The sequence below is a fragment of the Acipenser ruthenus genome, chromosome 12 (assembly GCF_902713425.1).
Source record: "Acipenser ruthenus chromosome 12, fAciRut3.2 maternal haplotype, whole genome shotgun sequence".
Lineage (NCBI taxonomy): Eukaryota > Metazoa > Chordata > Actinopteri > Acipenseriformes > Acipenseridae > Acipenser > Acipenser ruthenus.
Genome location: NC_081200.1, coordinates 3,454,610 through 3,468,958, shown reverse-complemented (window position 1 = coordinate 3,468,958; position 14,349 = coordinate 3,454,610). Strand labels below are relative to the sequence as shown.

Sequence of the window (14,349 nt, the reverse complement as noted above, 5' to 3'; positions counted from 1 at the left end):
TTTCCAGGAAAAAAAAACATCATGCAATGGACCAGAATGAGAAAAGGTCGGAATTAAACTAAGACACAGTATTTTCATTTTAAAAGCTCAAACGAGAAGGCACTTAGAGCCAATCAATTCGATCTCAGCTTTGTTAAAATGGGTACCCGGGCGTAGAAATGAGTGTCTGTTTAAAGCAGTTATTGATCCATGAGTGGAATGATAATGGGTGGTGGAAGCTATTTCTTTTTGACCCAATTACTGTAAAAGATATTTTTATGGACTCCTCATTCATGGTGTTCAGTGCGCGGCACACAATTATTAATATCATTAAAACATCTCAAATCTTTTCACTTACTGAATGCGAAAAAAAAAAAATCGAAAAGCCATCACCTTTTTCATATAATATATTCTGTCAGTAATGTCTCTCAGTGTTCTTCTAAATTCATATTAGTTTAAAAACCAATCACAATCTTTTTTTTTGAAATTATTATTATTATTATTATTATTTTGAGGCCAGCTTGTGCCGAGTCATGTATGGCCAAGAATTAATTTAAGGTGGGTGCACAGGAACTGAATTACTGCAGAGTACTGCAGCACTGTTCTACTGGTTCATAGCTTCTGCCTCTGTCTCTACAATAGAAAGTGAGAAATGACTTGTCAGACTTATAAGAACAGATAATCCAATGAACTTTTATTATTGAAGATGGAATAGGAATTTGTCCATGACTGTTGATGTATATTAGACTGCAAATGCAACAGCAGCAGGATCAGCTAATTAGGCCAACTAAAACCCAATGGATTGGCATGGCAGGCTGTTGTGGAATATTAAGCTGTTGGCCATACTGTCTCTATAAGAGTTTAATAGGCCAGTAGAAACCACATTTAGTTCTTATTCTGTAAAATCTGCCTATGCTAAGACAGTTTAATTTAGAGGTGAATTCAAATCTAACCATTGCTCAGCAGGGATTGTAATCCATGGCTTAGTTTTAAAGGGTAGTTTTAGAACTGAATCCAATTAACACAACCCCCCTTTGTAAAAATGCATTTATTCTCCTATATGCCTCTGCTAATGAAATTAACAGAAGTGCCTACCGCACAGTTTCTGTAAAGATTTCTCGGAGTATGTCTCCCGGTCACACCCTTTCCCGATGTGGTTCGTCTGCAGCTCCACGGTGACCCGGATAGCTGAGACAGGCCCATCACACGTCTCGAGGTGCATTGTGGGAAATAACGGTTTGCTGCCAGTGCCAGGCTCATACTCAACCCGCTTGTTCCAGCCTGCAAAGCAAATGAACTGTGTCAAATATGTCATAATATACTGTACAATATAACGAGTTAGGTTCTCTATGTGACATATGAACTGAGTCAAATTCTCAAAATTTGAGTAACATTATTAAACACAATACTTATTCCTGAAGTAAAAATAACCAAATCTTCAAAACTTTGGAGGACAATATATTTGTATTAATGTTGCTAGCATTTAATGTTGCAATAAAACTGGATACGTTAACATGCCCCTTGTGTAGATATCACATCCTTATATACGTTTGTATTTTTGGTCGGATTATTAGCTACAACAGGTAAAGATAAGAAATCTACAGTAAATTTAACTGATGAGATCTGCACCATGGCTCCAGAGAAAACCCCAGGACCTTGTTCCAACCAGAGCCACAGCTCCATCATTGAACACAGTGAACGAGTGCGTGGAACGATGCTCCGGGCTGCTCAATTAAATAATTAAACATCCTGTTGGAACTCAGGTCCTGGTTTGGAATGGATGTAAAGAGCCACAAGTAAAGTACCACTAGACTCTGGAGTGTCCTGTAGAGCCCCATGGTTATGAAGCTAGTGTTTTCAGATCTGCTGCAAATACAACCCTATTTTTAAAAAAGCAGCTGCTTATCAACACTCTCCATAGAAGGAATGCTTACATTTTCCAGTGTATTACAGCTTTGGGAGGATTTTGAATTTTTTATTATTATTATTATTATTATTATTATTATTATTATTATTATTATTATTATTATTATTATTATTATTATTATTATTATTATTATTATTATTTTTCATCATCATCATTCTCTGGGCTCTGAAAGCTCAGTGATAACTGGTTTAAAATGATCAGTTTTTGTCATAAGTCTCCATCACGCTCTGTGATGAGTGAGTCTAATTAGCTCTAGACACTTAAATCAAACACATGCACCTGTGCAACTGTCCTGGTTTCATGGATATTGCCTGCAAATGCCACAGTGTTTTAGGCCCTTGCATTGTTTCAATGGCACACTAGGAGAAAATTAAACTAAAATAAACTTTTACTAAGTTTAGCTTTAACACTGATTAGCTTTGCAAATTCCTTTTGAAAAGAAAACTAGTGCAGTGGGTAACTGGTTCCCATTATGAATTCAACTTGAAGAAAATATGTGAGGAATAAATTAAATTAGTTTTGTATGTAGAAATCACGTTTTTTCTAAGAAAAAGAAAATTAACCATTTTTTTGGATAGTATTGGAGTACTTAGCTGGTGATCCCTACTATATACACTACAACAGGGGTGGCCAAAGACGGTCCTTCCAGCCCTGGTCTTTGTTTAATTTAACCAATTAAACCTGGTATCCAGACCCTGAAGTAGTTCATTATCTCATTTTACCTGTTAAACCTCCAGGACCGTGATTGGACACCCCTTCACTACAATTACCTTATCGTAATCCCAAATTGTAAAATTGATTTTTCAATTGAATATTATTTTTCACAGAAAAAAACAAAAGCTATGAGCTGAAAACATCCAGCTTTTGTAGACATTCCGAGAGTGACAGAGGCAGTTCAAATCAGGACGTTTTAATCAGGTTTAAAAATCGACCAAAGAAAATAAATCATTTCGTTATACTTAAGGTTCAGTTTTGTCAGAGACAATTATCTGTCACAATGCATGATGTATCTGAACGAGTCAAACGTTATTCAATATGAACGATCAGTGCTGGTCACAAAGGGAGCACACATATCCTCCAAATCGTTTATCTTTCCCAGCTGTACAATTGGAAGCAAGACAATAATATGCAGGGCCTCCGTTCACCTGTTACTGCAGTGGTCTACTGTGTATCTGGAGACAAGCTTGGGCTCGCGCAATACAACCGACACCATTTCTGCTGCTTGGTATCTGGTATTTGATTTTGCATACATGAATTGAATTACATTTGCTGTTTGGAAAACTAAAGAAAAATGGGTCAAGGTGCCTGCCAAAGAGGCTGGTGCAGTAACATCAATGCTTCTGCAACCCAACCTAAAGGGAGTTGCTGATTGAGAAGCATTACTCACAACGTGCTGTAAGCTTTTCTCAGGAGGGTTCAGCTTGAGGAAACTCGAGTGAGGTGCAGGCAAGCACATTGCTTTATTTTGGTGCTATAGTTCCATGCAATGCTTTATTTGGTGCTATAGTTTTGTTGCTCTGACTTTTAGACTGGAGTGCGATTCCAAATTGCCATTTTCTTCCTCTGAGCGCAACCCTTTGGCCTCTTAGTCACTCCTGATTGTTTTATGTACTTAATCAAAGTGCATACAGAAAAAAAAAAAATTACTCAATTCTAAATTTATATAAATATATCAATTTAAATTATATATATATATATATATATATATATATATATATATATATATATATATATAGAATTGAGCAAGTCCCGAAAAGCCATAAGTCATAGAAGTTTCTGAAAGCTGGAAATATAACAGTAAGTAGAAACCCAGCTTGACTCAATAACCCCTCAGAATGGCTGAAGCAAAGGACAGTGATATTAAAAAAAACATTTGCAAGGCACATTTATTTTGGAGAGCAAATTTCACCTGGAGATGCCAATCAGAAGTCATCTGCTACATATACACTCTACTTACTCAATCAGGTAGGTGGAATTTACAGCTTGAGAGGCTAATATTCCACTGTGTTGCAATATTTCAGGTAATTCTCTATGATCAGCTGGTAATGTTTTCCAGTGACATTTAAGCCTTACTCTAAGCCTTTGAAGAACGTTGCCCTTTTCTGGGAGGATAAGATTCTTCTTTGGTATTTCCGTGATGTCCCTGGAAAGATGTCATTTGAAAACTGACTTTGAAGAGATTAATTTTCTGTAGACTGAATGATATGAATATTATGTATGCTCTCGGGCGATCTCCAACATTTACATTTTTGTTTTAATTCATGACACAATGCCCAACACACAAATCCTGTCAGAAAAGGATCCATCAGTATTAGAGCTATATTAGAAGACAGGCAGGATAAAAAAGACCAGACTGTCATTAATCTTGGAGTGCAGTGACTGTTCATTTTACTTACAAGGAATGCAGCATTTCCTCAGCAAGAACTTTTGTAACATGTTGTGTGTACGCTTGTAAACTATTGGCGTTGCTCAAAAAATATTTTAAAAAGATCAATACCCTTTATTGAATGAAACATGTAAAACTGGGACACGTTACACATTGTACTACTTAATGCTGTGAAATGACAAAAACAAATCTCTTCTGAAGCAGTGAGAATTCAAGGCAGTTTACCTGCTTTCGACAACAAAAAAAATCTATATAAATTCAAACCCAGTAGCGGCCAATACTGAGATGTCCAAGGCTAACTCTGTATGTCAGTCAAATCACAGCCATCCACTGGTTTCTAGCTAAAGGTCTCAAGCCTAATAAAAATGGCCAATTAATTTGTCTCCAGCACCTTACAGTGAAGGCTAGGGAGCTTTAAACAGCCCAGGGCTTTACTGGGCTTCAAACAGCTACAGCACAAAATAAATGAGATGTATCCAACACTTACCTTGCCATGCAGGTTTGCAAACTGGCTTGACATCAATGCGCACCAACACATCATCTGTGGCTTTTTTCTGAGCACAATCGTAGGCAGTCACCATGATTTTGTACTGCTGCTCTTTGTCATAGCTCAGTATCTCTGTGTTTCGAATGTTGCCTGATAACGACAAAGAAAATATATCCCAGAGGTTATTACCACTGTAGTAGTACAGTAGACTTGCAGCGCAGGAGCAGAATGTATTAAATACATGTATCATATTAAACATGGCATTCAGTATTGGCCTGCTGTGTGCAATTTCACTCCAAGATCTATATTGAAGTGCGTTTGCAGTGTTCCTTGCAGTTTAGCTCAACACTGAGCTCTCACTAGAAATTATAAAAGGAAAAGTTTTTTCTCTGTAGAGTTGTACATTACTGTAATGTATGACAACTTCTAAAAGGGAACCTGCACCCTTGATACAATGGCGGTCACTGTTATCAATCTTTTTTTCCGCAATTTTTCCACAGGTTTACAGTGTTAATATGCATTGTTAATTTCTAGTTGTCAGCCAATTCAGGCAATGACTATTGATTGTGGATTCAAATTGCATGCTCTTTATGAGAACCAGTAAGTGCTTGTGTTAAGTATACTTGTAAGGGTCTTCAGGGGTAGATCCTCATTTGTAGTCACTCACACAGGGCTATATTTTTAAAGGTGCCAATTGCAGGTAAATGACCCACTCCACAGTAAACAATGTGGGAAAATTGCCCACAGTGGAAAACCAGGCAAATTTGCATCTTTCCACCTCTCTGATGGGGTCCGTTAGGCTTTCAGCTGTAACTAATCTGAGGCTTTTCACCTTTACCGTCTGTTTCTAACTGCTTTTCTTTATGTGTCAAAATGCAGTGCACACCAGTAAAACCACTTGAAACATGTTATTCCACAATCAAATAAATAATACCAAAGAATGGACCGTGCTTGACAATTGTGCAAAGATGACGAATGGCTTTTTCCTGATTATAGAACTATCTTTCACAGGAAGGTGGCTTAAGATCATTCAAGGGTAAATCGAAATGAGGAGCCTGGTGTCTTTTAAAACTTTCAGATTAGCTGTCAGGACATCCAAGATCTTTATGTACTGCTTAACAACACAATTTGGGCTAGGTGCATCCCTGCTTGACACCTAATCAGTGCGAGTATTCAAATTTAATAACGGTTTTATAATGGCTAACATCTGTGCCTATGTGTGTAGAAGCAAAATGAGTTTGCTGCTAAAACTGCATGCTGACTGTCATGCTCTGGCAGGCATGGATGATAAAGTACCAGAAATACACATATTAGTATGAAATAAGACTTGGATTCAGCTCTTTGTGAATACCACAGGGAGTATTAGAAACCAAGGTCCTTGATGAATACAACCCCAAAAGGGGTCAACACAGTCATTCCTAGTCACTATTTCAAACAGAGGGTGCAGTAGGAGACCGTTTTGCACACAGAGGGTGGTGGGTGTATGGAATGAATTGCTAGGCCGTGCTGTTACTGCTGATTCATTGGGGTCCTTCAGAACTGTATGAATGTGGTTCTGGGAACAATTAGATTAGAAATTAGGAAACAGACAAGAATTAATGAGCCAAATGGCCACCTCTTGATCGTAGCTTTTCTGTCTTATCTGCACTGGCTTTCTGTTAAATTCAAGATTGATTTGAGAATTCTGCTTACTACTTATAATTCCCTTCATGGTTTTGGGCCTTTATATTTACAGGAACTGTTGGCACCTCATGCTCCTGGCTGCACCATGAGCTCAGTGATGCTGAACTTTTAATAGTTCCTAGAAGTTGTCTAAAATCAGGAGGGGCAACAGACTTTAGTTGTTATTCTCCCTGCCTTTGGAACTCCGTCTCAATTCATATCAGCCATGCTGGCACAGTCAAATCTTTTAAATCAAATTTAAAAACATTTGTCTGCTTTAGCTTATTTTTTAGCTAGATTGATTGGTTTTAATTGTAAAATGCCTTGGGATGCTCTGCATGAAGAGTGCTATATAAAAACAGATTGTATTGTACTGTACTGTATTGTATTGTATTCTTATGTTTTTTATGGTTCTTGGGGAAAGACCTAACTTAATCTCCAATATGTGTGTGCAGCTCCCTCTCAGAATATTGTATCTAGCATTTTTCTTTCTTTGTGTGTGTAAACTCATAAGGCACTTTTATTGAGACAACAAGAGATGATTTTTTTTTTCCCACTGTGTGAGAACCAAGGTCATAGTATTAAAGAAAGCCAAGCTCACCATTGCGATCGATAGCGAAGGGGATATCAGGAGTGACAATCTCATAGTTGCAGATCTGGCTGTACTGGGGGGAGCAGTCCTCGTCCGCCGCCTCCACCTGCAGGATGCTGTCGTAGATCTTCCCTTCGGTGACGGTCGCTTTGTACACTGGCTCCCTGAACGTGGGAGCAAACTCGTTCACATCATTCACCTGGATGTGCACCACTGCCCTGCAGAAGAGAATGCAGTGGGTCGCTGGAGACCATGAAGACACCAGGGGCAGCGGTCTATAGCAATGTAGAACAATGCCCTTAAACTCAACTTTAAGCAGGCTTAAGTCAAGTTTGGATGCATTTTATATTCATTTTTTATAGTAGTAGACCATGTGCAACAACACAGCACAAGCAGCATGAAATACGATTCATTAAATCTACCTGGGGGCCTGATCTAAATTTAGGAAACAAGACTATAAATGTTTGTAAATATGACTAATTGACAGTATTGTTAACAGGCCTTAGCAATAACTGACAGGTAGTGGCACCCTTAAATAAGCGAGATATTCTGGTCGCTGTGTACAGTGCTTGTGGTTTCTCTTCATTACTATTCATCAAACCTGTGCTAATATTCAAAAGCAACCCTATACTAAGGGTTAAAGCATGTCTGTAATAGCATGGAGACCCTGCACACAGAAGTAGCTTTCTTTGACTCCTGAGAGATTCACGTCTTTTCTGATCATGTCAGCTTGAGGAATAGGAATAGGGAGGTTGATTTCACGGGTGAAAAATACATTTAACTTGACTTGCATAACATCAGTAACTGATTAAAGCCTGTTGTCATATTCAGCTATGACTTTGCAATGTGGAATAATTAAAAGCATATGCTACTGGTCCCAAATCAGCTAGCGGGTGGACTCACGTTCCTCCCAGGGTAGTAAAATTATACTTTTCACCGGTTCCACAATTCCCTGCAGCTGTGTCTTCCCCTATCACTTACCACCGATTCTTTGACCATTTTGAATTGCATGCTTACTGGTTTACTAATGCAATAGTTTCTAATAAAGTGGACCTACAAACCATAGAAAAATATCAGCACCATGGACAGCAGCTCCTTGCAAATTTCTTTATTTTACCTTCTATGGTGTACTTGGGCAAAGCTAGGATGGAAAGTAATGTACTCTACAGATGTTTATTTTGCATGTCAGTGGATACCATCTGTTTAAAAACACAGCACACCAAGTCAGCCCCAATGGCAAGAACTTTGCAAATGCTTCATTATTTGCTACAAGACAGGGTAGAATGTTTTTAAACACATCATGCAGTGTTTTTTTTGCGACAAAGTGGTAAGGTAGCCTTTGGATTCAACGACAACTATTTCATTTCAGTGTATTTCTTTTCTTTAAAGGTTTACGTTCAAATAAATGGCAAAATAAACTCAATTTCGTTTGAAAGATATATAAAAAATGACTGGAACAAAATCCCACGAAGAACAAAACAGTTTATTCCCTTGTCAGAGCTGGCTCTGTAATCTCACCTCCACGCCATCATTTCCTTGACTGCGCCGATACTTTGGGGGTCGGTGTCAGGTGCAATTTGGGTGATGTCTAAAGCACAGGCTTTATATTTGAAAACTGGTCTCTGAAGCAAGTGGCTCCAAAGAAATTAATGTGATACAGGAATGCATTTGCTTTCTGCCTGCCATATTTACTATAGTGAGGTAGTTGAAGATGTATGCACTTAAAAAGACATTTGCCCCAGGAGAAAAGAAAACAAAAAGTCAGTGGACTCCATTGCTCATCAGCATCTATTGCCAAATGCAGTATATACTTTTATAAGTGAATTAGAAACCAATGAAATTAAAAAAAAACAAAAAAAAACACTATCATATAATGCTGCCAAAACTCTATACAATGCATATACCTTTTTGAGGACTACACAATATAGTACATCTGTGTATACTGTACAAGTATACATTTAAATTATCTTTAACAAAAACAAATGTGCATTATACTTGATTGGATTGTCTTTCCTTTAACATGACTCATATAACAGTCCAGATTTACTCCCAAATGTAATTGAACCCATTGTTCTTGTTAAAATAGACTAAAACTTTATCTTGCAAACACACAACTGAAAGGATCATTTTTCTTGTTTCTAGTTATGTAACATGAACCCTTTTGTTGTAAAGATCTTCAGTTCAGTTCTTCAGATTTAGGTCAGTGTTGCAGGCACTGTTTCACAGAGAATGGTGGGTGTATGGAGTGGGTTTCCAATGCATGCTGTTGCAAATAATTAATTAGGATCTTTCAAGAACCATCTGGATGCGGTTCTGGGATCAGTTAACTATTAGAAACCAGACAAGCATCCCCTTATAAAAGTTTACCACGGTAGTATTTTAGCAGTTTTAGCATGCTTTTCACATGGCAAATGTGAAATGAAAAACAATGTTTACCCCAGTTTGCCATGTTTATTAATCTGCTTTACTATACCTCGCTTTTCTTTATAATGCTTACCTATTCTCTACCACGCTTCCACTGTGCTTCATTACACTTTGCTATGCTTTCACTAAGGGTCAATAAGCCCAGTAGCCTCCTCTTGTTCATACTTTTTTGTATGTTCTTATGCCATTACCTGTCTGGTACAGCACATTAGTTTAGCAATGCGTGTTTGCTGTATCGGTGTGGGGTATGTCATGTTCTAAGCCTCCAGCCTCAAGAGGACAGGAACACTCTTCATCACAGAGGAGACCATGGGCAGAACCTGGTAAACCTGCATTCCCATTGAGAGCGCCTGCCATGCCCAGGAGCCACACTGAGTGCAATTTCTTACAGCATCCGAGAGTGCCTCACTTCACATTGTCGTATTCCAGAAAGCCATTTAAAACGCTCTGTGTGACTCGATCATTAACTAGAGTGTACTGAGCAATAATGCTCTGCGCTTCCACTTCCACATCTAAACTCAGTAAAAGCATTTTGAAGAATGAAAGCTCTGCATGTGCAATGCACCCTAAGCTTTAAGTGCATTGAGCAAGGTAACAATAAAACAAATTAACAGCCATGTCATTTGGATTGAAAAGATGAAAGGTATACCGGAATGGAGTTTGAATGAACAAACAGTAACATTTCAAGTAAGGAAAAAAAAACAAAGGATATTTTGTCAAATGCTTTGGCTGTCAAGATCTCTGCCACTCTTTCAAAGTACATTGCACACAACTAAGCCCTGGCAGACTGGAAAAAGCACAGTAGGGAGCCATTGGGCAGCAGTGTGGAGTAGTGGTTAGGGCTCTGGACTCTTGACCGGAGGGTCGTGGGTTCGTGGGTTCAATCCCCGATGGGGAACACTGCTGCTGTACCCTTGAGCAAGGCACTTTACCTAGATTGCTCCAGTAAAAACCCAACTGTATAAATGGGTAATTATATGTAAAAAATAATGTGATATCTGTATAATGTGAAATAATGTGATGTCTTGTAACAATTGTAAGTCGCCCTGGATAAGGGTGTCTGCTAAGAAATAAATAATAATAATAATAATAATAATAATAATAATAATTAACCCCCACAGATGCAGACAAGGGTTTTAGCCAAACGATATTCCATCTAGGTTGTGATATGATGGTCATTTCACAGCAGTCAACAGTGTAGAGTGATGAATAATAAAGCTGAGCCCCGGTGTGAACCTGCCAGTTTCAATAATAGAAACACATCCAGTTTGTCAAGGTATACCAAGTAAGCAAAACCGGCCTCCACAGTAGAGAGCTGGAAGCAAGAGATGCTGAACTGCACAGGTTTTGCAGGAATAGCTGCTCACCCTGACAAGCCTTAATGGAAGAAGACGGGAGACTTGGGTGGCTGAGACAGTGTACTGTATGTGTGTGCGTGTGTGCGTGCGTGCATTTTAACCAATGCCACTTACAACTGCAGAATACATCGATGATTAAATAAGAATGTTGCACCTGGCAGCAGGATGCATAAAACCTTGGTGACTGGAGCGCTAGGTAGTTTGCAGTTCAGGAACCCTTACAAAAGGTTGTCATTATACATTTACACAGCCATTTTTACCATACTTTATATTGGTAAACCACAGGTTGTACAATGCTTTCACATATATATCTGTAGTTTACCATGTGTATTTGTGATCAGGCTGACCTCACAGTAAGTACATTTCTCTACATGCAAGTTAGCTATATCCCAGATATAAATGGTAATAAAAGTTTGCTTAAAAAAAGGTATGGTTACAGTGTCTGACTGCACTGTAATAACACAGTAAATACACATATGGTTGTGTAGTTACAATACAACAACCTGCTTAATAACTAAAATGTATTCACACAATGTATTTACTATGAAGCTATTCATGCCATTCCAGTGTAATTCCAGTGTAGTTATAGACAGTGGTGTAGTCCTAAATCTGGAGGTACCAGAACTAAAATATACATTTTCTTAAAGAAGAATTATTATACATATACCAACCTTCTAGTAACACATATAATAGGTAATGGATTATCTAATTTCTACAAGTATTTCCAGGAAGTGTCTTTCTCCATCTTGTCACAATGCTTTACTTTACATGTCTGAGTGTCAGTGGCTTTGTTTGTGCTTGTTTCCAGTCAGTCGATGCTGTCGTTTTTGTCAGCATTTTTAGGTTTCTTAAAGAAGCAGTTCCTAATACTCTTTTCATTTCATAAAGAGGACTACTGACCAAATCATACAGTTGTGCAGTAGATGTTATGTGACTTAGCTTGCCTATTAATTATGTGACTTCCGGCTCAACTACACCACTGCTGCCTATAGACAATAGTACCGGAATGATGTTCCAATTCAACTACCCCACTGGTTAGAGAGACATCATCTGATGAGCCAATATCATCTATGACCATTATTCCCAGAATATTCTCCATTGACAGAGAGCACTGATTCTGTGGGTGGTTACCAGGAATTGTCTGGTTTATGAGCTGCCAAACATTGATATTCCTTATACATTCCATTTTGAGTGTGGTGCTTTTTTGTATGTTGCGTGATGCGCCCAAATAAAAACTGAATTCAAGGTAAATCAAGTCACAGAACAATAGACATGCCTAGGTGACAGACCCAAGACGACTTGGTGTCCTTTTGAAAAATAAATTTCTGCCAGCCCACTGAAGATACAGGAGTGTTTTTCTGCTTTGGTATTTTTATTTCCATTTACCTTTCATAGAAGCGTAATATACAAAAGCGCCTCAACCAGAACAGCTGCTCAGTGTAAATGCATGCTTCTGTCACTCACTTGTGCGACTTCTTCCAGTTTGTTCCGCTAGCCCTGGATCCGCAGTCATACGCCTGGATGATGAATGTGTATTCCTTCTGAAGTTCACAGTCAATGGGGCTGCTTGCTCGGAGGAGCCCCTCGCCAGATGTCTTGTTCAGCACCACAGCTTCAAAAGGAGCGTCCTCTCCGTGAATTTTGAAAGCGCAAATCTCACCTAACACACACACACAAAAAAATTATATATATATATATATATATATATATATATATATATATATATATATATATATATATAACAGGAATAAGAGAGTAATGTTGAAGAGCTGTAGGCTACAGATCTCCTGAAGAGGAAAGGCAAGACGTACCGCTAATGTGCTTTTTACTTCTTTAATAATGCACAGCTTTAGGCTCGCTGCAGCAGAATGGGTTTAATGTTAAAAAAAATAATAAAGTAAGCCCCTTGGCTTCCATTGTGAATGGGTCCGTAAAGCAAAAGCTGTTGTTTTGCAAGGTTTGCAACTTAGATAACACATAAAATGTTAACTTTAACTATACAGCGAACGAGACATAAATTGTTTCTAATAATAAACACTCCTAGTCATGCAATGTCCAAATGCAGTAACTCTAAATGTAAGTCACAGTAGCAGTAAGCTCTCCACTAGCATCAGCATTCTAAGTCAGCACTTCATTTTCTTATTCTGCACAAAGAACATCATTATAAAAACAACCCCCACCCCCCCCATAATTTATAATACGTCCCTAATTCTGCCATCATTTCACTTTAATTTGTGGCTGTGAAAGGAAAATGAATCATGCTGTGCAGATTTGCATCTGTGTAGATTTTTATGGGTCAAGGTCACTTCTATATAAAACTGACAGTCCCATGTTTCTGCAAGCTCTTTTTAACTTTTTCCCAGTTTTAGGTTTTAAACTGCATGAGCTGCCCTGCATTTCTCATTCATCCAAACAGCTCTATTGATGTATCTGTTAACACCCCTTTTATAAGCAAAGCAAAGCTTAGAAAAAAAATGTCAAGCAAAGTCACCATGAAATTGGTTAAATATTGCTACTGGCCTTAAAAATTATAATGAAGGCCACTTGTACCCATTTAACCTTCAGCAAGCTACACAATCCAATATTGCTCCTAATTCCATGCAAGTTAGGAAAGCAGCTCATCATTGCATCATGTTCTATAGGATTTGCAAAAGATGTTTAACCCCTGGCAGCTAATTGCTGCGATAGCATTAAACTTGTCTTACCATAGACCCTGCAGATAAATAACCTATTTCAAAAAAGATGCCAGTGAAAGCTGGCTGATCAAGATTTGTTAAGCTATTATAAGTGACAAATGGGATTAATCGCATGCAACCAACCCCACGATAGGACAACCCAAATCAAATGTATCACTTTCCTAATCCATTACATTTTTTGCATGAATAAGCCAATCAAAGCACAGTATCAATCACATGACTTAAGATATCTACCTAGAGAAAAATGGCTGCACTGACAGAGGCATCATTTGGACAACTGCTAAATAAATACATAAACTTGCAAGCCGGCGACTGCTGCATAAAATTTAGTAATAGCTCAGTCATCCCTGAACTCAACTGACCCTTTGTGTGCTTGAAGGCTGTGATGGCGTTTTCCAAGCAGTACAAACGTTTAGCTTTCCAAGTCGTTTCAGTGCATCAGTGTTAAGATCTGCCAATGTTAAAATCATGAACTGAATTGGACTCCAGTACAGTGAAACCTCACCACATCTCTGCAGGTAAAACACACCACCACACAACGTGTGAAGGCGGCTGACAGCAGTTTAGGGAAGTGAAGATTGTGTTAGAGCAGATGTTTTATTCAGTGAGATGACAAACCGCTACTATGCTTGGTCGCCATTGCTAATGGGAGCTAATGTGTGGAAATGAGAGATTACGGGAGAAAGGGTTGGGGGAGTTTTAACTACTGAGAGGATCTGCTGAACTCAACTGACAGAGACAGAAATGTCAATATGGACACAGGAAAGAGAGAGTGCAACGACTGAGAGGGAAATGTCTATACAGCAACCGTTGAGTTATAGGGACTGTGCTAGCCTAG

The 14,349-nt window shown here is 38.4% G+C and overlaps 1 protein-coding gene across 3 annotated transcripts in view; it reads right to left on the bottom strand.

Moving 5' to 3' along the window:
• The window catches only part of LOC117416519 (calsyntenin-2-like), a 141,347-nt gene that overhangs the window by 38,668 nt on the left and 88,330 nt on the right, over nucleotides 1-14,349 (bottom strand). For all 3 annotated transcript variants that reach the window (XM_034027640.3, XM_059034344.1, XM_059034345.1), the window contains exons 3-6: nucleotides 12,280-12,475; nucleotides 7,043-7,251; nucleotides 4,780-4,929; nucleotides 1,075-1,260 (exon numbers count right to left, since the gene is read on the bottom strand). In XM_034027640.3, coding sequence (XP_033883531.3) covers nucleotides 1,075-1,260; nucleotides 4,780-4,929; nucleotides 7,043-7,251; nucleotides 12,280-12,475 — 741 coding nt within the window. The remainder of the gene's footprint in view (nucleotides 1-1,074; nucleotides 1,261-4,779; nucleotides 4,930-7,042; nucleotides 7,252-12,279; nucleotides 12,476-14,349) is intronic.